The 27,062-nt window shown below is 57.0% G+C and overlaps 1 protein-coding gene across 1 annotated transcript in view; it reads right to left on the bottom strand.

Annotated features, from left to right (window-relative positions):
* Positions 1-13,857: 13,857 nt before the first annotated feature.
* Positions 13,858-27,062, bottom strand: part of KCNK5 (potassium two pore domain channel subfamily K member 5) — a 32,954-nt gene continuing 19,749 nt past the window's right edge. Inside the window, exons 2-5 of the mRNA XM_056137320.1 lie at positions 18,525-18,636; positions 17,351-17,517; positions 17,101-17,269; positions 13,858-15,893 (exon numbers count right to left, since the gene is read on the bottom strand). Coding sequence (XP_055993295.1) covers positions 15,037-15,893; positions 17,101-17,269; positions 17,351-17,517; positions 18,525-18,636 — 1,305 coding nt within the window. The 3' untranslated portion in view covers positions 13,858-15,036. The remainder of the gene's footprint in view (positions 15,894-17,100; positions 17,270-17,350; positions 17,518-18,524; positions 18,637-27,062) is intronic.

The raw sequence follows: 27,062 nt of genomic DNA, 5'->3' as shown, positions 1-27,062 counted from the left end.
ACATTGTCATAACAACAGACAGAGGTAAAGCCACTCCTTCAGGGGAAGTTCTAGGAGATTAACTCTAGGACAAAATCTCATCTGAAGGTTCAGCACTCCAGATTACTAGGAGATCTGGTCAAGGGTGGGATTCCATCTAGGGTGTATTAGTTTCATCTTTCCTCAGCTAGTAAACCATTTAAACAATCACAGTGAATTCACTTCTTATAATATTTCTAGTCATTTTGTATGAACACAGTAAGAGCTATATTAAGCTTAAAGTTTGGTTCTTCCTGGTGACGTCTCGCTATGTATCCCAGACTACAGTCCTCAGGCCAGGTTCGTCTTTCCTAACCCCAGCAGGGTCCTTATTCAGTTACTTCTTTATGGATCATGACAGTTTGTTCCATGACCATGCTCTTAACTTATTATACTTCTTATGGCACTTAGTTTGTTCCTTTCCAATGCCAAGGTAGCTTACAACTTGCCCTGGGTCCATCCTTGTCCCTTGTTGGGACCCTCCTTTTGGGGATGTTAGGAAGTAAGGGCAACTGAGGCTTAAATCAAGTAAATATGATGGATGCCCAGGAGTAAATATTATTTAGAGTCAATTAACTTCCATGTTACAAAGGCGTAGCATCAACTACCTTCCTGTGTCTATACAAAAAAGACATTGCTAAACCATGCAAATGACAAAAAGGAAAGAGAAAAGCATTATAGGATTATTAGTGCTTGATGGAACTGGGTGTGCCTCAGGCGTACTGTTGTGGGAGTAACTCAATAAAAATAAACTCCTTGTGGAGGAGCAAGGACAACCCAACATTATTCAACATATGTGGTGTCATGAATTTGAACCCAGGTTGGCTACATGCTAGGCAAATGCTTTAACCCCTATACTATTTCACCCAAGCCATATATTATAATCTTATCAAACAGTGCTAACCTGGCTGGAGGGGAATGTAAACAAACCATTTCCCCACCCTTCAGTATAGTTTCAATTCTTTTAACAAAACTTAGAAAGAAAAAGAAGCAAGATGTAAACAAGGGGCTGGAGAGAGAGCTCAGTGCACACTTTGCATGCTGGAGATTTGATTCACTCTCTGGCACCAATGCATGGGTCTCCAGAGCACCATAGAAGACCATGAACACTGAGCTGTATCTCCCAAACATCTCTGGAAGTAACACAAAAAAGCAAGATAGGTGAAATTCTTTTTGATTGGTGTGAGAATTTAAAGATAAAGTTTAGAAAAATCCCCTAGAAAGTAGGCTAGAAGACAAAAATATAAAGATTAGAAAAATCTGAGAATGCATCTAAGAGGCCTAACTCGGTGACATTACATAATGCTCACAAAAAGAAGCCAAAGGCCATGAGCATCCAGATTGAAGAGAAGCTCTGAACACCCAGCACAGTGAATGAGAAAATACGCCACCTGATGCATGGTGACAGAAAAAGATCCTAAAATGTATCCAGAAGCTGAAGTGGTAGTACAGTGGGTAGGGCATTTTCCTGGCATGTGGCTGACCTGGGTTTGATCCCCCACATTCCATATGATCCCCCAAGCATTGCCAGAATAATTTGTGAGTGTAGAGTCAGAAGTAATCCCTGAGCATCTCCAGGTGTCCCCCAAAATAAAAATAAATAAATTAATAAAATGTTTCCAGAAACAAAAATGAGAATTCATTGCCCTGAGTCATAATTTGCATGCAGGAACCCTATTAACACAGCCTCTTGAGCACTGCCAGAAGTAGTCCCAAGCGCTGCCAGATGTGGTCCTGAGACCTTATTAATTTTAAATATTTTCAGAGGGAAAGACCATAAAACGAGTCACATATAAAGGCCCATAAATTAGAAGCTGGGATGTGACTCAAGAGGCAGAGTGCCTAGCCTGTGAAAAGTCCTGAATTCAGTCACCATCCAACCAAGAAACACCTAGATCCCTGAGAATCTGTGTCTGACCCCTATTCAAGAATAACAATGAAAATCCCCATTGTCACACAAGTGAATTCACACAAGAAGACAAAGGGGAGGGGAGGGGGAATCTCTCAAAAAATCTAAAAAAAAAAAAACTCTCAAAATTCTTAGGTGAAAAAAATTCAATATAAAATTGGATACCCAGCCAGACTATCAATCAAGCTTGAAGGTAGAACAAAGATATTTTTAGTATCAAAGTTCTAATCTTACCTTCCTTGCACCATTTCTTGAAGAGCTTTTGGAGGAAGTGCTTCATTAAAGGAGGAAGAGGGCTGAAGCAATAGCACAGCAGGTAGGACGTTTGCCTTGCACGCAGCCAACCCGGGTTTGATTTCCAGCATCCCATATGGTCCCCTGAGCACCACCAGGAGTATTCCTGGGTGCAGAACTAGGAGTAATCGCTGTGCATCGCCAAGTGTGACCCAAAAAGAAAAAAAATAGAAAGGAGGAAGTAAACTAAGAAATACTGAAGGTATTGGACTCAGAAAATAGAGTTTCCAATGGGATTCCCATGCAAATGAAGGAACACTTCAAGATGCTGCCCATGAGTCGGCCTGTAGCCAGTAATAAAAAGATGGTCAGTTCTGAAGGCAATGTCAACCAAAAATAAATAAATTAAAAAAATGGGACAGATAGATTACTCTTCTGAATAGAGGGTTACAATCATAATAGGGAGCTTGGAAATTAATTGATAATAGAAGCATAAAAAATAAGCAATTTTTTTTTCTTTTTGGGTCACATCCGGCGATGCTCGGGGGCTACTCCTGGCTCATGCACTCAGGAATTGCTCCTGGCGGTGCTCGGGGGACCATATGGGATGCTGGGAATCGAACCTGTGTTGGCCATGTTGGCTGCGTGCAAGGCAAACGCCCTACCCGTTGTGCTATCGCTCCAGCCCCAAGCAATTTTTAAACTGGAAATCAAAATGCTATGCAAACATATGTAGCCTGAGTATATATCCAATAACATTTACAAAATTATAGAAATTAAAACGCTGAAAAGAGATCCATCTATAAATTGAGTTCGATCCAAATCTGAGAGGTAGGAAGTCTATAGGTATCAGGGCTAGAATGGCGGTAACTGATTCTTTGATAGTACAGAGATCATCTACAGTAACTCAAGTGGGTTTATTCCAATCATCAAATAATAAAACTAGCTTCAGAGCGAGGTGGAAAGTCCAGTGGAAGTTGCCTCTAGGAGCCAGGGAGAGGGAGGAGAAGGGGAGAGAGAAAGACTGCTATCAGTTACAGTCTGGGCAACACTTTTTGAGAGTATTTACAAATGGATAACTTGACTAAAAATAAAAATTCAAAGAGAAAAGAGAAAATCCAGGTCACCCAGGGCAGGGCAGTGCCCGATCAGAACTGGGGGTCATGCCTGGTGTCATTGCCTGGCAGCAGCCTACGTCAGCTCCTCCGGACATGGCCAGAGGGAGTCTTTTTGGAGGAACGTTATCCTGTCTACCTCCGTGACTCATAGGTTCCCATTGTTTGCACACCCCCGTCTCTCTCCCACCATGGGGATCTGTGAGCTGATGGGGGGTGGGGGGGTCGGGACTGAAGGAACTTTCTTGCGCTCTTTGTTTACTGTGGTCCCCACTCCCATCCCCAGGGGCACAGGCTTCCTTGCCAGAGACCAGGTGTCAGGCATGGGGCACTGGTCATGACGAGAAGGGAAAAAAAACAATCTTAAAATACCCCTTTTAACCAGCCCATTGTGGAAACTCAGAATCATGTGGTTGAGCAGGATATTTGATTTCATCTTGCCAGGGTCTCTGGGAAGCAGACACCTACCTTACGCCTGAACACTTTGAAGACAGGGAACTCAGTCCTTCAATGGAATACTGTTGAGGTTGGGGACAATGTGAGGCGAATAGGGCTGGGGAGGAGCACAGGGCACAAGGCACAATCTATGCATGTGCAGGACCCCAGTTTGACCCACAAGCACAGCACCTAACGGTCCCTCAGAGCACCAGTATGTGTGCCTAGTGGCCCTGTGCCACTAGGGTAGCCTTGGGCATCCCCTGCACCCCAGGGCTCAAGCATGTCACACCCTTGGGCCTTTAGCATTGACCCCTCCAGCCTGGTTGTCCAAATATCTCAGGAAGGTGGTCCCTGGGTCCCCTGAACACTGCTTGGGAGCACCCCATCACCACCCAAGACACCAACACACCCAAAGTGAGGGAAATGTGTGTCATGGGTGCTAACAGGCTTTTGCCTGGGCTGCTCCTCACACAGATTGGTTCAAGCCATTGTCAAAGAAACCACTAGTTACAAAAGGTCAACATAATGTTACAGCACTCAGGGTAACCGAGTCATACCCTGTTCTTTCTCTCTGCCTCTCCTGTGTTGTGTCTGCTTGGCCTCTGCTTCTCTCTGCACTTTCTTCTCCCTGTGCACAGGTTCACGTATGATCCTGAGTGCCTATCTCTGCCCCCAACATCCATGGCTTCATGGCTCAGCTGCCCACAGTTCCTGGCTTAATGTCTTAACAGTCTCACTTCGAATGTTGAGCCAGGCCATCTCATTGGTCCATCTGGGATTGTTTTCCTCTCTTACTCTGTCTGACTGGCTCTGTCAAATTGGGTCCCAATGTTGAAGGACAGTTCCTTTGGCTGTCCCATCTTCAGGAAGGCCAGGAGAGAGGGGAAGCTGTTGGCTCTCTCCACGACACTCATCATGCTTCTCCCACTCACACTCTACATTGATGCTGGGATGCCTTCAGCAAATACTGACCAAGTGTTATCAGAGAGAGCACTGGGAGTTAAAGGTCGAGGAATCAGCTCCCATGTCTGAGTCTGGGTAAGATGCCACTTGGTGAGCCTCAGTTACCATCTCTGTAAGGGTGACAGGGGACTATGAGATAACTAGATTGGAGGTTCTTACTCTTGAGAGAGCAATGGAATCGTCTAGGGAATTTTAAAATAGATTTTTATTGCTGACCACAGCTACATCCCCTTACCACCATCTACTGTGAAGATGTTTATTTCATGGGTTGGAGCAGAACCTGGATGACAGCATTTGAAAAGACTTTGGTGGTTATAATATGTAGCCAGAGTTGAGAACCATTGGATTCAAGTGAATCACTAGATTATCACTAATAGTCAATGTCTAAATGGCACTAGGCCTTATAATAGGTTCTCAAGAGAGTTTCCTTGAAAGAAGAATTTTTGTCAGCAACAGCTTTTTTTTTGTTTCTTTTTGGGTCATACCCAAGAGTGCTCAGGGCTACTCCTGTCTCAGTGCTTGGGAGCTGTTCATGATCGTACTCGGGGGACCATATAGTGCCAGGGATCAACCAGGGCTTCCAGCATGCAAAATCTGCACTTTGGCCCATTGAGCTGCCTCTTTGGCTCAGAAGGAACCTTTGCTTTTATAATTGAGAGGTAGGTTTGGAGGCGCTGGGAGCTTTTGTTGGATCTAAATGAAGAGTGTGTTCCAAATCAGGGCCAGGAAGATGCTGGGAAGATGGGACATTGACAATTAAGAAGGAATCTCAGAGAGGTTCTTTGAAGATGAATCAAGCTGATTTCTCTGACTCTATTGCAACTCAGGGTCTGCAAAATGCCCTTTGGTAGGATGAGAGCTTGGGGATCTGAAGTCCTAAACTGATCCTCCTTCCCATCAGCTCTGTGACCTCAGGCAAGTTCATGAACCAACAGATCTTCATAAGCAAAACAGGAATGCACAGTTTGCCTTCATGGGGCTGTTGGGAAGATTAAGAGAGACAAGAGATTGGAAAACAAAAGATGAATGTAGAGTCATTCTAACTAGGTTCAATCCAAGTAAATCCCGGATAAATCACTGTGGAAAGTCTCCCCGAGGGAGCAGGAGAGGGCAGGCACCACATTGTCAGAATCTGACCTGGACAGTGACAGCAGTCCAGTCATCTAGACTGAGTCATTTTCAAGTGTTCCCTGAGGTGCAAGAAATGACATTCACATGAAGTCAGGCCAGATACCTGCATGCTAGCTTTTTTTTTCTCTTATTAGTTATTTTTTGTGGTGCCTTTCATCCCTGGAGGTGCCAAACTTATGGTGCGTGTGAATGCAGTTTATGTCTATTTCCTTTAAGAAAAATCATATTCCATAGGTATATTTGACTGGGTATTTTGACCAAAAGCCCTCTTGGGTTTTTTTTAATATAAATGTCTTTTTTATTATTGAATAACCATGAGACATTTACAAATTTTCATGATTAAGTTTCAGTCATACAATGATCAAACACCCATCCCTCTACCAGTGTGCATTTTCCACCACCAATGTTCCCAGTATCCTTCCTGCCAACCCCACCCTATCCCACCCCCTGCCTCTGTGGCAGGTACCTTCCTTCTTACTCTCTACTTTTGGGCATTATGGTTTGAGAATGACTATACTCATTTGTGGAATATAAAGTAACATGATATCAGACTAACACCCAAGGACAGTAAAGATACGGGCCAGGACTGCTCTATGGTTTGGAAGCCAACCTCACTTGCTGGGGGAAAAGGCAGTTGGGATGGAGAACGGACCACTAAATAAATGATGATTGGAGGGATTGCTCAGAATGGGAGATGGATGCTGAAAGTAGACTAAGGACCAAACATGATGGCCTCTTAGTATCTTTAGAAGCTGCACGCTAGCTTCTAAAGTAGGTTTTAGCCCCATATCTCAAGGCAGGTTAAGGGCTCATGATCATCACACAGTTAAGAGTGGGTTGCATGGTCCCTGCCCTTCTCCCCCATGGTGGAGATGAGACAGACACCTCAACCAGCCGCCACCACAAATGTGAACTTACCCAGAACCAGAGATCTAAGAAGAAAATGGGAGACGGGGTTAACAGCTTAGTTAACCGCTAAGAGAATCTTTCTTGGGAAGTTAGCCCTATGGGTATAGAGGGCATGGGGAAATGACATCTCATTACCTAACATCCTAGGGCACTCAAGGAGATGGCAGGCCAGAGTCTTGGGGTGCCAGTGATGAGGTGCTGGGGGAAGAGGGCTATTTTCACAATCAGGATGAGACCTCTTTCACTCACTCAGGAAAGAAGAGAGTTTTACTACAGAGCCATCTCACTGAGATCCAGAGGAGTCTTATGGACCTCTGGAACTGCTTTGTCTTCGGGAATCTCTTTCCTCTGGAGGTTCTGGATCTAACTGCTCCTGTTTTCCTCACTTCCCTACCTGGCTCTCTCTGAGTGTCTACTCCCTTTTCTCTCCGCTGTCTGATTCTATGTGCATCCTCATAACTGTGGTGAGGACCGTGAGAATATACCGCATAAACCTACAGGAAGCCCACAGGGCCCAACTGCTGCCTCTGAAATCTCGAGTCAAGTTTGAGCCCAGATCTAGGCAGTCCTGCATGTGGCTGGGCAGAGCAGGGCCCATTGCCAGGAGTACTGGGACTCTGTGAGAACCCCCCCCCCCCCCAAAAGCCGGACGTTCCTCTGCACGGCCAGCAAGGATGCTTCCACTGCTGTCAGGCAGGATCATGCATCTCTGCCAGAAAGTGCCACCGGCCTTCAGTACAGCCCCTTCTGGGGGGACCCAGCTAAGGCATCTGCTTCTTGGGGAACCAGAAGCCTCCACACTACCATGCTCACCCTATGTGAGTCCCACTTCCATCTCTCATCACCAACGTGCGCACAGAGCACGTGCATGGAAGAGAGCCCAGCAAGTGCCCTGGAAGTCAAGCAGAGCCTGGCTCCAAGTAAACGCCTGGAGAGTCACAGTTGGTAGGACAGCGCATGTGAGTGAAAGCTCAGCGCAGGCTTGGGACCTGCAGGGCACTGAGGCATGCCACCGTTCGTGTGAGAAGGATGGTGGGAGGATGCTAGGGATGAGTACTGGACATCTGTGGCACCCACTTCTTTGGGTGGGGAGAGGGATGGGGCCACACCCAGCTGTGCTCAGGGATCACTGCTGTACTCCAGGCCTCGGGCAGCCACTTCTTTTTTTTTTTCCCTTTATTTTTTTTTTAAAGTTGTAGATTCAGATACCCATCCCTCCACCAGTGCCCATTTTCCACCACCATGGATAATATCCCCCCCACCCCCATCCCCCCATCCCCCCCTGCCTCTGTGGCAGGGCAATCCCCTGTGTTCTCTCTCTCCTTTTGGGTGTTGTGGTCTGCAAAAGAGGCATTGAGTGGCAAACATGTTCAGTCCATAGTCTACTTTCGACATGAATCTCCCCTCCTGGGAGGATCCTCCAAACACCCTTTATTTGGTGCTCCCTTCTCTATCTGAACTGCCCTTTCCTCTAGGATACCCGGCTGGCCTCTAAGTTATGGAGTAATCCTCCTGGTGCTGATCTCAGCTATTCTTGGGTATTAATCTCATACTTTGTTACTTTATATCCCCCAGATGAATGCAATCTTTCTATGTCTATCCCTCTCTTTCTGACTCATTTCGCTTTCATACTTTCCATATTGTACCACTTGTATGTAAAGTTCATGACTTCATCTTTTCTAAGAGCTACATAGTACTCCATTGTGTAGATGTACCAAAGTTTCTTTAACCAGTCATCTGTTCTTGGGCATTCAGGTTTCTTCCAGTTTCTGGCTATTGTAAAGAGGGGCAGCCACTTCTGACTGGGGTCACGGACATCCTCATGGAGTCCTGTCCTCTCCTGCACAGTAGGTGGGAACTTTCTGGAAGACCTGAAATTCCCCCCTATGTTGACAGATGTCAGGCAAAGGAGCCTCTGTGTCAGGCAGTGTTTGTGCTCAGCAATATGATCCTAGCAGCCTTAGACTGGATTTCAGCCCACCCCATCGCCCTAGCACAAATTCCTGACAGGGTAGGCCAGAGGGTCGCTCTTGTAATCATAAAGACACCTGAGTAGTTGGGGACTTGGCAGAGGCCCCTACACACTCCTGGACAGGGATTTGAATGCCCAGCACTCCGGCTGAAATATCTTCCACGCTCACAAAGTCTCCCTCCCGCCTCCGAGCATGAAGCAGGGGCTTCCTGCTGTGGCTGGGGACAGGTTCATGTAACTGCTCACCTGTTACCTGTTCCTTGCCCTGGGATTGGGTACCTGCTACTGGTCTGAGGGGTCCGGCAGAGGACAGGTGACAATTTGATGTCCTCGTTGCTGCCTAGGCACTGCTAGCTGCTTTCCAAAAAGGACAAAGCCTGCCTTCCCCCACCCCCAAGGCCCACCGTTCATGTGGCACCAAACACACTTTCTCTGAGGAGAGGAGAAATTCCTCACTTGTAGGGTTCGCGCATATCCATGGGTGATGCAAATACGCATTCTGGCCAATCCTGAGCTGCCACACAGGGAGTCTGGGTGAGAAAGCGAACACACTTCACAGAGCGTTTCCTCTTTGCCCACTGTAGCTGCCGGGGACCGCAAAGGCCTGGCGAATGGTAATGTGGAAGGCAGAGAGAAAGCTGCAGGCTGTGAGTGCCCATGGCCTTTGGTCTTGACAAAGTTCATTGCAGGTTAACATCATTTCATTTCTCATGCAACCAGTTTGCGAAATTCTGAAACTTGAACCATGGTTTCTTGGGAGCTGGTCTGTGTGTGTTCCCAACCCCGGGGTGAGACCCTTCTCCAGAGCGAGTGGGCTCTTGGGGAGGGGCGGGGGGCGTTGTGCTGGTGGTGCTCAGGGGTTTCTCCTGGCTGGCTTGGGGGAATGAACCCTAGTAGCCAAGTGCAAGGCAAACAAACACCCACAACCTCATGGACAGCGTGAGTCCCCCAGGAGCTGACTCTAGTGCGTCAGGATCCTGTGGGTAGGGCATCAGTGGTCCCTGAGTTGGGCGGGTGATTGCTCACTTTCCTTCCTCCTCAGTCATCACATCAGGTGTCCCGAGTCTCCATAAACACAGGCCACTGGAACTGGATCCCTTGTGGTGTCAACAGTCAGAGCAGCTCAGCGGCCAGGCCCACAGGTGAAGGGATCACAGTGGGAGGAGGCTTTACGTAACCACAGGTAAACAGGCAGGGAGGCTCAGCCTAGAAGCCGAGAAGCCGAGACAGAGGGGCCTGGCCTCAGGCCTCAGAACCTGACTATTTCTGGGTTCTACCCCAGACCCGCTGAGTCAGAGCCTCCGGAGGCAGAGCCAGGAATGCCCTGGGGATTATGCGGCAATCACCACAGGGCAGAAACTCCTTTACTTCCTGGGTCTTAGAGTTGGGGGGTGGCAGGGAGCTGCCTGTCGAGTCAAGAGCAGGTTTCAAAAGTGATTGGCACAGTTCTGGGCCCTGGACCCCCACTCTAGGTAATGAATGAATGGGCTGACCTCCCCGTGTGGGGGGTCCACTGGCGGCCTGCTCAGTGTTCACAGGAGCTGGAGTGCCCTAAGGGGTAGCCATGGCTACTTAGCTTCCGTGGCTGAGGGGCGAAGACCTCAAGCTTGCCAGAACTATTCATAGAAAGATTCTAGAGACGCCCACGGGGAAAGAACTTCCAAGCCGTGGATCTTGGGAAGAAAATACCCAGCAGAGGGCTCTGGCCACCACTCTGCCACTTGAAGGACTTGAAGAGGTAGTGCACATGGCTGGGTGCACGCTTCCAGGAAGGACTGAGTTCGATCCCAGCACCCCATAGTCCCCTGAACCGCCAGGGCTGAGTGAAAACCGGGGCGGGGGGTCGGGGGCGGGAATTGGCTCTCTCCCCACTTTGGAGCAAAAGCCAGGGGTAACCCCTGAGCTTTGCTGAGCCTGGCCCTAATACAAATATAAATAAAAAATAACACATACACCGAAATGACCTGACCTTTTTTGTTTGTTTGGGGCCGCACCCAGCTGTGTCCAAGGCTCCTAAGCTCAAGGAGCCATGAGACGAAACCCGGGAAGCCACATGCTGGCAATCAGCCTGCCTGCTGTACCCTCTTTCCAGCCCTCTCCCTCTTTCCTCTTTCGTGTCTCTCTGCCTCCATCCTGCCCACCTCTCCTTCCTCATTCTTCCTAAATAAAATTTTCTTAAAAGGAAAGGAGACATCTTCATTCTTGGGATGGCAGATGCCAGCCGCTCCCAGCCACACTCCAGTGGCAGACGGTCCCCAAGACCCTCCTCTCCTGGGCCTGGGTGGCTCTCGGCATTCCCTCCTCTGAACTGCTCTCAAGCCCAGCAGACAGTTGCTCGGTGCTGGCAGGCCCAGCCAGTGTGATCAGCTGCCCCCAAACTGGAGACTTAGAGCAGTATCTCTGAGGCAAGTGCTTGCATTCCAGACCATGGGGGCTGGCTGGGCTGGGCAGCACAGGGCCTCAGTGGGGCTGGAATGTTCCAGACCAGCCTCAGTCTCATCCCCCTCTCTTCTCCGCAGACGGCTTCTCCATAGAACGAGCAAGCTCTTCCCAGCCTGAATTTCCAGGAACCCGGGGTTTGAAAAAAGCCCAGGTCACTCCCAGAGGACCCACTGATCAGTCTGGATGGGGCTTTGGGTAGGGCACTTGCCTTGCCCGCAACTCAGCAGGGTTCAATCCCCGGCACCCCATATGGTCTCCTGAGTCCCACCAGGAGTGATCCTTGAGCACTTCTGGGCGTGGCCCCAAGGTCAAAGACACTGCACCTCCTGCTGAGGGTGGCGGGTAGGGGCAGAGAGCTCTCCCGCCAGGAACAGGCCAACACCTGTGGATGGATGTCCAGCCCAGGCCCAGGGAGGGAGCTGATGGGCACATGGGGGGCGGGGGCTACTCTGGGGGCACTGACAGGGTCTGTGGGCATGAGCTCCGCTTTATCACGTATGGTCTCCTCTTCCCCCAGCTTAACCCCTTCCTTTCTACAACTTCCTCTAACCCTCTGAGTGCTGAATCTTGGCTGTGGGCCTTGCTGCTCAGGGGAAGCAAGGAAATACTGCCGCTCAGTGCTGCTTCCTTGTTTGAAAGACTAAAAACCACCAGCACCATGAACTGGCACTATAAAACACGGCACCTGGCTCGCGGGAGGGTGAGTAATCCCCGAGGAATGGCCGTGACATGACTCGGTAAACAGGGAGCCTGGAATGGCACCAGAGGTCCCCAGGAGGCTGGGGGGGGTGGGGGGAGGGACGCCAGGGGACCCAGCTGTGTGGACGGGAGAGGTGGGACAGGGAAAATCAGGTGAGCAGAGAGCCTGCTGGGGTCCTCTCAGGTGACTCAGCAGCCATGGGCTCTGTTGAGAATTGCTCTCAGGAGGCCCAGGAGTGGGGTTCATTCACACAGCCCTGAGGAAAGGACTCTGCTGCCAGAACCTACTCGGTGCACGGGGTGGGCGCCAGGAACTGAACTCACCACTTTATGGCCCCTGATGTCCACTCTCTTTTGTTTTGTGGCCATGCCCAGTGGTGCTCAGGGATCTTATGGATGCTTGGGCCTGAATTCCCATCAGCGGTATGCAACCCTGCCCACTGCACTATCTGGCTCCCTGACACCCACTTTTAACAACAGCCTGGAGAACAGCGGGGGCTGTCTCCTCCATCAGACTATGCAACTCCGAGGGCATGCCCCACCCCATTTGGTGCTTACAGAGGGCACACTGAGGAATGTGGAAGCAAGAGGGAGAGCTGTTTGGCTGCTACCAGGTTTGTGGAAACCTCTCAGTTGCCTCAGTTCCCTCCGTGGTAAAATGAGGCAGGCTCACGGCAATTGCTGAATGCAAAAAAGACCTCAAGAGGCAGAGACAGTGCTGCCAGACTTCTGGGGGATACGGCACGGACATCAGTCCTAAGAAGAAACTGGGGGAAAGGACCAGAAATATAAGCAAAGGGGAACCCGTTCATTTTCATCGTTTTCCTGATTTCCACGCACTCAGAACAGCCAGGAATATGGCCTGGGACAAGCCGGGTGCCTACCTGGAACTCACGAAGGACACAGGCTTCCTGGCGGGAGGGTGGGGAGCAGGACAGAGCCCCCGAGAAGGAGGCTGCTGTGGCCCACACGAGGGAGCGTGGCCTCAGAGCTTGCCTTCCCTGGCCGCTCTCACTGGCCTGTGAGGAACTGGCTTTCTGCCACATCCCTGCCAGGGCTGCGCCTCCTCTTCCAAATATTCCTCTGCTCCCACGCTGGCCTGAGATGCTCCCTCCCACCCCCACGCCAGCTCCCATCTCCCCGCCATGTCCAGGGGTACCCAGGAATGCTCCACTCTCCTCGTGCTCTCCCTGGCTGCCAGTTTCTTCACACTCCCTGAGCAGCAGGGGGCGAGGGGTGCTTGATCAGCCACTTGAGAAATGGGTGGCTGCCTGCATAAAGGCAGCAGTCAATGGCCTCTGCGTCCCCCACCCTTAATCCTGGGCTGTTGAGGGGCTGGTTTCCCAGAGTGGGCTCCCTGGTGGCTCAGCAGTCCCCCTGGACTGTTCCAGGGCCTGGTCGGGGGGGGGGGGGGGATCTCCCACACTCCCAGGTAGTGCTCAGGGGGCCCAGGGGACACAGGATGTGTTCGAGGTCGTGATGCTGGGACCGCCTCCATGGTGCTTGGGGCTCTCCGGGGCCAAACCCGGCCATGCCCGGGGAGCGTGTGGCACTGGCCGCATGTCGCCACGTGCCCTGCCCCTTGCAATCTCTCCGACCCTCAGGAGACCCTTCTGTGCTTTCCTTGGCCTGGTGCCCCACCCCCCGCTCCCCCGGCCCAGGCCTGCTCCTCCAGGCCTCTCTGCACCTCGCCATTCTGGCCCACGTGAGAGGGTCTGAACACGTCACCTCCTCACTGCAGTGAGGGGATTTCCTCAGGGCCGGGGACCTGCACGCGATCCAGCCTGTTCACTGCCTCTCCTGTGAATCACCTCGTGCTTTCTGCCCATACAGTGGGGCACCACACCCACGCGGGCACCACGGGCACAGAGCCCAAGGAACGGCCTCCCCCCCCCCCCACCTGTCGTCCTGTCTCCTGCCCCACGGGGACCCAGATGTGCTCCCCCGCATCTATGCCAACCCCCTCCCCCAGATACCGTGCCGCCCTCTGGCTCCAATGCACCACACAGCAGCACACAACAGGCGAGGCTCATGTCCGTCTCAAGTTTTATTGTAAAAGTGTTAAAATAAATTACAAGGGAGTGGCGGCCCGGGGGGACATACAGTGTGTGCAGTTGCAGGGCCTCGAGCGGGGCTGCAGCAGAGGTATTCGGTTGGGGGGTGGGGGCGGGGGGGGCTCACCTCCTGCCCAGCATTCTGAGGCGCGCCCATCCCACGCTGGGGGGGGGCCCTGACCTTGTCCGAGGTCAACGAGGAACGCCAACTCTAGGAGGGCCACCGCGGGCACCCCCAAGCCGTGGGGCCCTGCCTCTTCACCTTCGTCTGCCTGGGAAGCCAAGCGCGGATGTCGGGCCTAGCGAAACAGCAGTTAAATCACCACCGAACGGCAAGCCGGGGCAGAGGGGCTGGCGTCCAGCTCTGAGAAGCCAAGAACTCAGCTGCAGGGAGTTCTGCCAGGCTGGTGTGTGTGGCTCCACGCTGTCGTCTGCTCCAGCTGTGTGTACATCTCCACCTCCCTCTCCACAGTCCTCCCCCACCCCCTCCCAAGACCCAGCAGCAGCTGGAGCTTCGTTCGCTCCCTCCCACCTGGGCACCAGGCACCAGGCGCCCCGCACAGCCGGGCATGCAGAGGGAGGCCTGGCCCTGCCCATCATCCCTTCCTGAACCTGACCCCTCCGCTGGCCTCGGGACGCTCTGTCTGGGACAGGGTCCCCGGCCCTTCAGGTTTGGCTCAGACTGAGGAACCACAGCACCACTCAGGCACCCCAACATCAGGCCCAGGGAAGGGCCCTGACGTCGCTGAGCCCGTCAGCTGTCCTGAAGGCAGGTACCCCCACCTCACTGCAGCCAGCTAACACGGGTGAACTCAGGGGCCTCAATGCAGATGGTGAAGACTCCGCCCCCCACCACGGGGCCAGACTGCTGGGGTCAGTCCTGCCAGCCCACGAGTCTTTGAACCGTCTGTGGTGCGAGCCGAGCTCTGAACAGGGACCCCCCCACTCCCACACAAGGGCACCCATCCAGCTGGAGGAGTTCGAACTGGAGGGCTCTGGTGGGCGTGGACGGTGCAGCAGGCCCCGGCCCCCCCCCCACATTCCAGGGCGACTCTCCCCGTTCCCCACACAGAACCAGGAGCCCTACCTGGGCACCCCAGAAGGCCAGGGGTAACAGGAGCCCTCGGAAGCGGGCGGGGGGCCGGCCCCGCCTCACGTGCCCTTGGGCCCGGCCTGGGGGTACTCGCTCAGCAGCTGCTCGTAAGGCACAGAGAACTCCGACTCGGTGCTCGTGAAGGTGGACTCGTCGGAGGAGGGGAACTCGCCCAGGTTCAGGGGCGCCTCGGTCCCCGCGCCCTCAGCGGGCCTCTGCTCTGTGACCAGGGGCTCCTCCAGGGAGGACTTGGAGGCCTCCTCGTCTGAGAGGCCGGCCTCGCGCGTGGCGCTCCCGGCACTCTGGGCGATGAGCGGGTGGTAGTCCTGGGCGTCCCACAGCTCGCCCTCCTCGCTGATGCGGTCCAGCTGGCCTGACAGCCCCTCGGAGGCGGCGGGCTCGTCCCCGGGGTTGCTCTCCCCAGCGTCCTCGCCAGGGGGCCGCGACACGTGGCCTTTGCTCCTCAGGGTCTGGGACACCTCCTCCAGGCTGGGCGCCCGACTCTTGGAGTACAACACCAGCGGGGCCAGGGAGGCGGGCACACCGGGCAGCACGGGCCCCGGCGAGCCCAGGGCCGGCCCTGGGAGCCGCTCCCCCGCCCCGCTCGTCTTCATGGCCTTCTTCCCGATCTGCTTGATCAGGTCGTTGTAGGTCTCCTCCTTCTTGGAGAGGAAGCTCAGGATGTTCATCTCCTTGGCCGCCGGGCCCCCCGCCATCTGCAGGGCCTTCTTGGAGTGGGGGGAGCTCTCGAAGGACTCCTTCCGCCGCCGCCGCCGCTTCTTAATGGCCTTGTGCACCTCCACGAACATGCTCACCTTCCAGTTGACAAAGAGGGACAGCCAGGCCAACCCCAGGTAGATCCAGAGCTCCACGAAGTAGCGGTACAGGGCGTGGTAGTTGGCACTGGGGTTCACGCCTGCGGAGAGGCCGGTCAGAGCTGCCAGGGCCGGGGACAGGAGGGACCCTGGGCAGCCCCCCACATCCCCCGCCGGCCAGAGGCAGGAGAGGCTCCTGGGACAAGGCTGCCCGTGGGGCGGGCGCCTGGGCCCAGATGGTCTGCGGGGCCCGCTCCCACTCCTGACACTGCCTGCTGCCAGCGGGCAGCACTACTTGGGTCTGTGACAACTCAGTTCGGAGCGGGGTGAAGTCAGGGAGGGGCCTGCTGACTCGGTGACAGGGACGGACTTGCTGGTTTGAGGTGAATAAGGCTGGTGTCTGGGTCCAAATGTGGAGGGTCAGGGGCAAGTTTCTGAGCTGCCTTGGCTTTCTCCTGGAAGCTCTGCTCTGTCTCGCTGCCTCAACCTCCCCCCAGCCTCTCCAGTCGGCTCCTCCTACATTCTGCCAGGCTCCACTCACTGGGGGCCCCCACCCTGGGAAGGAAGGAAGGAAGGAAGGAAGGAAGGAAGGAAGGAAGGAAGGAAGGAAGGAAGGAAGGAAGGGGAGAAGGAGAGAGAGAGAGAGAAGAGAGAGGGAAGGAAGGAGGGAAGGAAGGCATCTGTAAAGTGGAGGCTCTTAAGTGTTGTCTTCTAACAGAGATGAGTGATACGGGGTTGGAGGACAGCACAGCGGGTGGGCATTTGCCTTGCATGCAGTCGACCTGGCCGACCCTGGTTCAATTCCTCCACCCCTCTCGGAGAGCCTGGCAAGCTGCCGAGAGTATTTCACCAGCATGGAAAAGCCTGGCAAGCTCCCTGTGACGTATTCGATATGCCAAAAACATACTAACGAGTGTCACAATGGAGACGTTACTGGGCCCGCTCGAGCAAATCGATGAACAACGGGAGGACAGTGACAGTGACAGTGAGTGATGGGAATGCTTGTAAGGAATCTGCTTGCTTCCCCACCCCACCCCACCCCACCCCACCTGCGCTCCATCCCTTCCTCATCACTGCTGCATCAGCCGGGGCTGTAGCCCACAGCCCAGAGCAGCCACTGTGCTCGTGGCCGCTGCCCTGCTCCAGTGGGGCTCAGCCACACTTCCCACCACAGCTGCCCCTCGTCGCTGCGGAGCGTGTGTGGGTCTGGGGGTGCATCACACCACCTCCCCAGCCCCCGCCCGGGCAGGAGCAAGACCAGGGGAGCAGCAGGGGAAAGGGGGGGAGGGTACTGGGGGGAGGACGCACCGGCCACGAAGTCCCCGAAGCCAATGGTGGAGATGGTGATGAAGGAGTAGTAGAGGCCCTCGATGTAGTCCCAGTCCTCGGTGACCATGAAGACGAAGGGCGGGATGACCAGGTGCACCAGCACGCCCCACACGATGAAGATGGCCGTGCATGTGATCTGCGCCTTCCGCTGGGAGACACATGGCAGTGAGACGGGGAGGCCGACCCACTCGCCCTGTCCCCCCACCCCCAACCCCTTCCCTGCCCCTACCAGGCTGACGCCTCTCCTGGTGAGGAACTGGCCCAGCCTCTTGGCACGTCCCCCGAAGAACTTGCCCAGGGCACTGATCCACGTCAGGCACAGAGGCACGCCGAAGAGGCCGTAGAAGACGCAGAAGAGGCGGCCAGCCGGGGTCTTGGGGGCCACATTGCCATAGCCTGAGGAACAAGACAGGGGGTCAGGAGGTCTGCTCCCGCCGGCGGAGCGGGGGTGGGGGGGGCAAGAGCAGCCCGAGACGCTGGTCTCTGGGCAGGACTTGCTGTCCCTCTCCAGGCCGGAGGCTCCCCGAGGGACCGACAGTCCCCACCCCGGCTCGGGAGGAGCCCTGACAGCCCACTACCCCTCCCGCCCCCACGCGCTCTGCTCCTGGCGGCTGGCCTTCAGCACTGGGCCGGCTCCCTCTTAGCCTTGTGGGTTTTCCTGGTCTGGGCTTGTGCGGCACGGATGGAAGGATGGAAGCCAGAGCCTCACCAGGTGCGGTGGGAGCCGCCTACCCTCAGGGCCTCCTAGAGCCTGCCCACCCACAGGGCCCCATGCCTCCAGCGCCCCCATGGGAGAGAGAACCCTCCCACCAAACCCACTCCCGGGGCTCCAAGACAGGGTTTCGGCGACCTCTCTGCTCTTAACCCCTTCTCCTTCTCCCCTGTGACCCAGGCAGTACAGCGGGGATAATACAGCCGAGGCTACTCTAAGACACACCCCTCACGACCTCTCCCTTCCACTGCGTGAACCCCCTTTGGGGCCCTGACTCAGGACTGTCAGGAGTTTGACTAACTCACTGAGGTCCGGGGGCTGGGTAGGCACAGCCACAGCTAAGCAGGACCGCGCCTAGTTCACAAGCAGACACGCGTCTGTCCGGCTGCCCACCAGGCTGTGGTGTTTCTGCTCCAGGAGCCCCGAGGGACAGGACTTCTGGGAGACAGTCTCCCGGGCACGCCCACCAACCACGGGGCTTCTGAACGCCTAAGGACACACTCTGGCAACTTTCATTCATCTGGAAGGGGCAAGGGGCGGGGGTGCTGGGGTGAGCTCCTAGCGGTACTCAGGGTGGTGGTGGATCAAAGCAGGGCTGGCTGCACGCGAGGTGAACCCCTGGCCCCTGCACTGTCCCTGCAGTCGGGCTCCGTGGAGGCTGAACGGCAGGCTGACGGCCTCAAGGACTCACCGATGGTGGTGATGACTGTGGCTGCGAAGATCATGGCATTGGGCCAGTTCCAGTTGTTGAAGGTCTGGTTCCCCGTGATGGCCACGCCCTGCTCGGCAGCATCTGACACTACCTGGAGAGACAATGCCGTCACAGGTGGTCAGGCTCCTGGATGGCCGCTAAGTGACAGCACAAAATCAAACGGAGGAATAGGCAGGGATCAGCGCCACTGCCCTGTGAGGCTGCGGTCACAAGTGCGAGTCCCCGGTGTCCCAACGTGTGCCGGTATGACCTAGCCAGGGCTGGATCTGGGATTCTGGATGCCACAATCCGTTTCAAGCTGGGCCACAGTGAACCGTGTGGGAGCACCACAGAAAGAATGCCCCCCGCCCCCCAGGCCCACACACGCTCCGCAGCAACGAGGGGCAGCTGTGGTGGGAAGTGTGGCTGAGCCCCACTGGAGCAGGGCAGCGGCCACGAGCACAGTGGCTGCTCTGGGCTGTGGGCTACAGCCCCGGCTGATGCAGCAGTGATGAGGAAGGGATGGAGCGCGGGTGGGGTGGGGTGGGGTGGGGAGGGAAGCAAGCAGATTCCTTACAAGCATTCCCATCACACCCCATCACTGTTATATGAGCCTCCACTTTACAGATGCCGAAACATTGTCCCGGAGAAGAGGAGGACGGTGAAGCCCCTTGCCATTCTTCACTCCCACCTCTCACCTGGAGAGTTTGTTACAGTTCATGGCTGGGCCCTGCCCAGTTCCTGACGGGTGGGATGGGATGGGGTCCAGGAAGCAGAGCTCCTGACAAGCCTGTCAAGGTCACCGTGCTCCAGGAGCACCCTCGAGGCCCGCTGGGCACCTGGCTCTGAAGCAGACCCACCAGAACCCGCCGCTGACCGGGAACGCTGCACTTCACAGGGCTGTGCTCAAACGCCGCGAAGGCTGCCGTCCACCCCCACTAGGCTCTCCGGGGGCCCGAGAGGGTCTGCGCACTGGCTGTGTCCTGGCCGCGCCTCTGCTCTGTGCAAGGTCAAGGTCTGCCTCAAGAGTGATGAAGTCATCAGCACAGGCTGGCCTGTGGTCCCCAGCCAGACTCGGAGTCCTGCAGTCGCACGAGCTCCCAGCAAGGCGGCCAACAGGTGAGAGGTCACGTCCAGGGAGGCCGGAAGAGACCTTATCTCTCCAGGAACTCTCGGAGCTGCCCAACCTGTTCCCACCTGACCAGCTGCCGCCGCCCCAGACACCCTTTGGCTCTATGACTGTCCACCCCCTGCTAGGGACACATCACAAACCTGGCGCTTGAAACCTGGGGTCCCAGGCCTATCCCCCAGGAGGGTCTTAGGAAGGACCATCCTACCCTATGCGGTCAAATTCCCTCCAAAACTCCAGCCCAAAGAAGTCAGCATCTGCTCTGCAGGGCAGATGCCTGGGTCTGGTCCCTGGCCTCATAAGGCTCCCCTACATTGCCAGGTGTGGCTCAAACCTAAAGGACACAACAAAGGAAGTCGTTGGGCTGGAGTGCCAGTCCGGGGGACAGGGCTGAGGCATTTGCCTTTGCACACAGCTGGCCCCAGCTGGAATCCTGACACTGCATACGGTGGCCCAAGCACCGTCGGGCAAAAGCAGGAATAAAGCCAGAGCAAAGCTGGGCAGACCAAACTGCCCCTCACCCTCCTCCAATGCCAAGAACTGAAGCCAGAGACACCTTTCGTTAAGGTGCTGGCCTTGTTTGAGGCTCCCCCGAGTTCGGTCCCCGGCACCACATCTGGTCCCCTGAACCATGCCAGGAGTCAACCCTGAGCACCGCAGGTGTGGTCCCAAAACCAAAACTAAGTAAGTGCCAAGTACTGAGGGAGCAGAGTGAAGGAAGGCCGAGCCAGGGGGAAGGAGACAGAAAACCTGCCTCCGCCTGGCGGGAGGGCGGGGAGGGAGGAACGACTTGCAGGAGCCGCGTGAGGCCAGGGTGAGTGGGTCTGTGGTGCCACGGAGGTTTCCAGGTGCCACACGTTCACACGGTCTCTGCAGAGGACGTCACTGCCTGCCACCCTCTCAGGTGGAATCCTGGGGACAGTCAGGCGTGCAGACCAGGGAGAGAGCTTGAAGCCACCCTCAAAGTCCGCCCACATTTTCCCAACTTCGCACTGGCAGCAGGAGAACGAGGCGGCCCCGGGGAAAGGGCTGAGCAGACCCTCCAGCGGGAGCCCCCAGCTGGGCGAGGCAGCCCTGCGGAGTCTCAGGCACAGCCTGACGGCAGAAGCCGAGTCCCACGGTGTGCCCGCGCGGAAGGCAGCTCCAGACCCGACTTCTAAGCTGGCGCGTCCGTGGAGGAGGTGGGGAGCGGGCGCTTGCCCAGGCCACCGCACAGGCTCCCCAGCGACCAGTCACGCTCGGCTAAGTGAAACTCCTTCTCCACAGGGCTTACAAAACCGTCCAGACTGGCGGAATGCAGCAAATCTAGATTTCAGCCCGGCAACTGAACAGATGGACTTGAAGATAGTCGCGTGGACAAGACAGAGAAACGTGGGGCGGAGCTGGGACTAATTTGGGTCCATTTAGTAAAGCCCATAAACAACCAAGAAGTATTGATGTTTATCAGCCTGGCCTGAGGTCCCCATTATCATGCCAGAGGCCTCTGGCCTGTCAACAGCACAAGGATGTGGACTGCCATCCAATCCGGGGATGCCCAACGACGGGGGCACAGACGGGGTGGGACAGCTAACAGATGACAGGCACGCCGCGGCAGACAGGGGCTCTAACTCATCTGGACAGCGACGAGGGACCCTGTGAAGGGCAGCTGCCCTGGGCGGCGGGGAGGAACCGCAGGGGAGGTGTCCTTGGGTCTCGCTGGACCACGACGCCATAAACACTGGGGAAGCTGCCAGGAGAAAAGTAAATACAATCTCAGGCAAGTCAGCACCTCTGCGTTCCAGGGCGGGGTGGTGACGAGCCCATTGTTCTCTGCATTGCTCCACCTGGGACTCGGGTCGCACAGCAGGGTGCCGGGCCCCCCTCGGCAGCGATCCACTTCTGGGTGCTCCGGCACTCGCGGGGACCGCCGGGGAGGCTGGGTGGAGCAGGAACAGCAGCTCCAGTGCTCCGGAACAAGGCCCTGTATGTCCCCAGCACTGCCCAGGGCAGAGTCCTCCTGCCCCGTCCTAACAGACGGGAGGGTGCCGTGCGTCCTCCTGGACAGTGGGCAGTTCCAGCTGCCAGGGAGACGTGCTGACCATGTCAAGGTCCAAGTGGCCTGGGGATCGCAGAGCAGGGGCTAGAGGGACCCCCCAACCGAAGAGCTGGCCAAGCGCATTCTGACGGGGAGCTCTGCCAGGGAGGCCGGAGGGGACAGAGCACATGCTCCGATGATAGCCCTGCACCCCGCAGTCCCCAAACAAACAAATGAAGTCTTCAGAAAGGACGGGTACCCTGCCCTCCACTGCCGATGGAGGGCCCGGTGACAGCCTGGACTCTGGCCCCGCGTACCAGAGAGCCGCTGTTCCAGCCTTCCCCACGGAGTCCACGGTCCCCCTGGATGGGCAGCAAAGGGGGGTAGTGCAGTGGGACAGCCGGAGGCCCCCGGGGGCTGGAAGCCCTGAGTGCTGACGGTATCCCCGCAGTAGGAGAGGAGCTGCTGCTGGAGAGATCTCTGTGGACAGCCGAACCCAGCCCTGCTGCGCAGCCCTGCAGGCGGCTCTGTGTTGCTGGGGGCTCCCCACTCTGCTGCTCTTGGCTGGGGGTGGGATGGGCAGGTACACAGCGAGGGGACCCCGCGCATGAACTGCACAGCACGGACGGGGGCACGGGCAGGGAGACGCGGCTGCCGAGATGCGCCCGCACAGGGCTGCTCTGACTCCCACCTGCAGCCTGCCCCCTCAGTGCAGGTTCTGGTCAGGCCCCATCGTCCAAGGTTGTGCAGGGGCCAGGTCCACACCCCGAGACAAGGCGTCCCGTCCTCGGGGTTAGAGAAACAGCTTCCCGGGAGGAGGTGGCCCCGCTCCCTCCCAGGACTCTTTAACTTGGCTCCCGGCTGCGCCCAAGATAATATTTTGGTTGTGCACATCCCCTGGCTAGCGGGGGTCCTGCCCCTAGCCCTGGCCCAGGGCCCCTCACCTCTACCACCCTCACTCACGCAGCCCGTGCAGTTCCTGGGCTCCAGCATCACACCGGGCACCCCTGCCCCAGGGTACTGTCCTGTTGCGAAGGGGCCAGAGCCTCTCCCACTTTGCAGATGAAGACTGAGGTCTAAGAGGGGCTCTGGGACTTGGGTCTGGTCAGCACCTTGGAGGAGAGACCCAGGAGGAGCCAGTCCCTGCCCGCCCCTGGGACACAGGAAGGAGGGTGTGCCCGCTGCACTTTGGCGCCAGCTGCAACAACACTACCCAGAACTGGCCCGTCCACTCTGGCCCCAACTCGGTCCCCGGGATTCAGGCGACCAGCCTCTGCTCTCGCTGCTCCTGGGGTGGGACGACGTGGGGCCGCTCCTCGGCCTGAGGGATCTGGGCTTTCCCACCCAAGGCGGCTGCCCGCTTGCGCCTGAGTCAGCGAGACGATCAGCCAGTCTCCGAGGGGATCACCTTGAACACAGCCCCCCGGGCTATGGCGGAGAGACCAGCCTCCACAGTGACCTCACGGGTGGGTGCGCAGAGCTTCCGGACCCCTGGTCTTATGGGTGGACCTACTTGGACCCCATCATCCACTCTACCCGCACCCAGGTTGCTCCGGCCTGGGAAGTGGACTCAAGCTGCGGGTCAGATGGGAAGGTCCAAGAACGCAGAGAAACTCCGTCACACCCTGGGGTGCGTCAGGGTGACCGCACCAGCCTCCCTGACCGCTGAATGGTAGCTGGTGTGGAGCCTGTGTGGGCAAGGACAGACCTCCAAACCGGTCAGTGCGCTGACTTAGCAGTCCAGAGGTGGTGGGCACCAGGGAGGACCACCGTGCCAGGGGAGAGGGATGAGGAGTTCGGGGTGGGCAGGGTCAGAGAACACCGCGGGTCGGTGCTGCGGGAATGCAGGTCGCCCTGGGACAGCTCCGTGCTGTGTTCCCGGAGCCCACGACACTGTCTGGGCACTTGAACAGGTGGGCTCGGTGGAGGGGGACGCAGAGAGCGGGGACAGGCTCTGCACGGGAGCCGGGTGTGGATCCTGACATTCTGAGGTCCCCAGCAGCACCCACGGAGAGGTGACGCCCATTCACCGAGACGATAAAACAAGCCTGCCAGCCTCCAGGGTCCCAGCATCATTCTGTCCTTGGGTTTAAGGTATCAGCAATAAAGTGGAGGTCTTACCCAATGAAGGAGTTGGGGGGCAGAGTGTGGGGCTGGAGATGGACATGGGGCCCAGGGTGCAGGGGCAGGAGGAGCACCCGGCTCTGAGAACAGAGGGGAAGAGAAACCTGGGTCAGCCATGTGTAAGGCAAACGCCCTCTCTGCTGTGCCATCTTCCCAACACTGGAGCCAGCTTATTCTGACAGCGTTCAAGGTGCTGGTAGTGCCTGTGATCGGATGCAGATGCAGGTGTCCGAGGCGAGAGCCTCACCCCTGTGCTCTCTCTCTCTGGCCTCCCCTTCCCTTCTCGTCCCAACAGTGAGAACTGCCCTTCCCAGTGGATCAACCTGCTTCCTTCCCCGGGGAAAACCCACCGCAGGCGGGGCTGGAGCAGACAACGCCGTGCCAGGTGCACCCACAGGACAGCTGGGGCGGGGCGTGTGCTAAACCTCCCTCAGAGGAGGCAGAGGCGGCACACCCACGGCCCCCCTTGGGTCTCACACTCCCCCGAAAGGCCAAGTGTGAGCAGTGTCACACACAGGCTGGGTGCGCACCCCCACTGGGTGCCCACCCCGCTCCATTCCCGACTCCCCTAGGGCCCATGTCTGTCTGTCCGTCTAGTTTCAAAGTATCTTCAAGGCATGAGACCAGGGATGGGACCAAGACCCCCTGAGTGGCCCGGGTTCTAGTCCAGCAGGCAGGGCGCTTCCTGCTCACGGGAAAACGGGGCTCGAGGCTGGAGCACAGCACAGTGAGTAGGGCGTTTGCCTTGCATGCAGTCGACCCGGGTTCGATTCCCGGCGTCCCATATGGTCCCCTGAGCACCGCCAAGAGTGACTACTGAATGCAGAACCAGGAGTCGGCCCTGAGCATCGCTGGATGTGACCCAAAAAAGCAAAAAAAGGGGGGGGGCTTGATCTCGTATGATGCCTGGAGTACAGCCAAGAGTGATCTCTGAGAGAGAGAAATGGTTGGTGGGGTGGATTGCCTGGGGAAGGAACCTGGGGACTCTGGTGGAGGGACGGGTGTTGGGACACTATGACTGAAACCTAATCCTGAGCAGCTTTGTAAGGAGCTGGAGCTGTCTCACATTGACTCAGTGAAAAAATAAATAAAGTTATCTCTTGAGTGCAGGGCCAGAAGTGATCCCTAAGCATCACCAAAGACCCCCACAGGGAATGGGAGGGGGGCTGGTGGGTGTGAAAGGAGCCGGACAGGGGAAGGGTTAGATGATGCCCCAGAGTATTTGTAGCTCAGGACTGGCCCCTCGGCCTTGCTCTGAACAGCGATTCTTAAATTCTCTCACATCCGTAACTTATGAAGAGGTGATGGTGGAGAGAGAGCACTGGACACTGGGTCTTCCCATCTCTGGCCCGGCGTAAGATGAGGGGTCGGGTTAGGGGCGCGTGGGTGCTGGGGTAAGTCTGATTCCTGGCACCTGAGCGTGCCTGGGGTGGCCTTGGGGTCGCTGGCTCCAGGGGACAAAGCAGCCTCAGATCTCTGAACCTGAGCACAGAACCCCCCGCCCCGCCCACCTGCCCACTGCCTCCAGCCTGCTGCCCAGGGCCAGGGAGAGTCAAAGCCGACTGTCAGGCCGCAGGAGCTTCCCTTCTTCCAGCTCAGAATCAGCTTCTCCAGCTTTCTTCAATCTTGGGGGTTCACGAGAAAGGAAGCCTGAGCCCAGACCCCTTGGACACAAGCTGCAGGGGGCTCCCCTGGGAGAACAGAGACCACTCCTGGGCCCACCCTGCCATCCCACGTGGCCGGCCGCGCCCCACTCACAGCCTGCATGTAGGACGTGGGTGCTGCACCCGGGACTGTCTGTGGACCCCATGGACCCCTGCTGGCCCAGTGGCCAGGGTGGGCAGGGAGGGCAGGGTGCAAGGGGGGTGCTGGCGTGGGCCTGGGGCCCCGGCTGGCTGACAGGAGTGGGGTCTGTGAGGCAGGGTCTGCATCGGGGGCTGGAGACCCGCTCTCAGCGTCTCTGCACTGGCAGAGTCGCACGGTGACCACTGACATTTTTTCAAAGATATTGCGGAGCTTCTGCTGGCACTTGGATGTCCACAGAAGCCGGAGGCCGGACGGGCTCAGCTCCTCACTGCCTCCCCAGAACCCCGTCCTCCCTGCCGACTCCTCCCCATCCGGGGACAGTGCAGCCACACGCATAGCCCCGTGGGCATGGGGAAACTCGAACGTGCAGCAGACTCAGGCTGGCACTGCTCAGAGCACAGGGGCCCGGGGGACGGCCCCGCGCCTACCTCAACACCAACCCAGCAGGAGACTGAGACTGTGCTGGCTTGGGGGCCACACCCAGCAGCGCTCAGGGGCCGGAGGAGGCGGCAGGAACTGGGGTGTGGTCGGCCGCCTGCACCTCAAGGCACGCGCCTGACTCCAGCCGCAGACTCCCCGTGGCCCCCCACCCGACTTTATTTTTATTTGCTTTTTGGGTCACACCCGGCGATGCACAGGGGCTATTCCTGGCTCATGCACTCAGGAATTACTCCTGGCGGTGCTCGGGGGACCCTATGGGATGCTGGGAATCGAACCCGGGTCGGCAGCGTACAAACATCCTACCCGCTGTGCTATATCGCTCCAGCCACCCCCACCTGACATTAAAGAGCGGAACAAGAGGGGTCCCCCTGCAAGCCCCCTTCTCTGCCCAGACACGGCTTCTGCGCCCTGTTCGGCTCCTCCCAAGCCCCCTAAATCACCACTCCCGGTCCTGCTGTCCCCCCACTTCCCTGTCCTACAGTCCCACTCCCCCTCCTTGTCCCCCGTCCCCTCCCGTGCTCCCCTCCGACCCCCGCAGCCCTGCCGTGGCCTGGACCCCACTCCAAGTGTGTCTGCAGCGGAGACCTCCCTCCCGTTTCCGACTTTCTCAGGCCTGGGCTCCCAAGCCTCACGCTGGAGGGACAATGAAAACAAGGCAGGTGATCCTGCCCCCCATTGTTCTCGGCCAGCCGGTCACCCTCTCCCGGCCGGGCAGCTGTCCCGTGAGAGCCAAGCGCAGGGCAGCGCCTCACAGGGACGGTTGACCTGGAGGGCGGCAGGTGAGGCCTAAGCAAACAGGCGGCACTGCTGGGGGGCTGTGCTGGGGGTGGGATGGGGGGGTCACACAGGGCTCACAGGCACCCAGGTCCCCCTCAGCTGTGCTCTCAAGCTGACCTGCTGGGTGGACACAGCTGGCCGTGCCAGGCACCCCGTCCCCTAAGCTGTCCCCGGTCCTGCCTTGGGCTCCTTCTGGAGCTGTGCGTGCCCCCCCCCCAGGGCAGGGGAAAGGGGCGTGGTCAGCACA

The sequence above is a fragment of the Sorex fumeus genome, unplaced genomic scaffold (assembly GCF_029834395.1).
Source record: "Sorex fumeus unplaced genomic scaffold, SorFum_2.1 ptg000123l, whole genome shotgun sequence".
NCBI classification, from domain to species: Eukaryota; Metazoa; Chordata; class Mammalia; order Eulipotyphla; family Soricidae; genus Sorex; species Sorex fumeus.
Note: the sequence above shows the minus strand (reverse complement) of the source record. Positions and strands in the feature narration are given on the sequence as shown.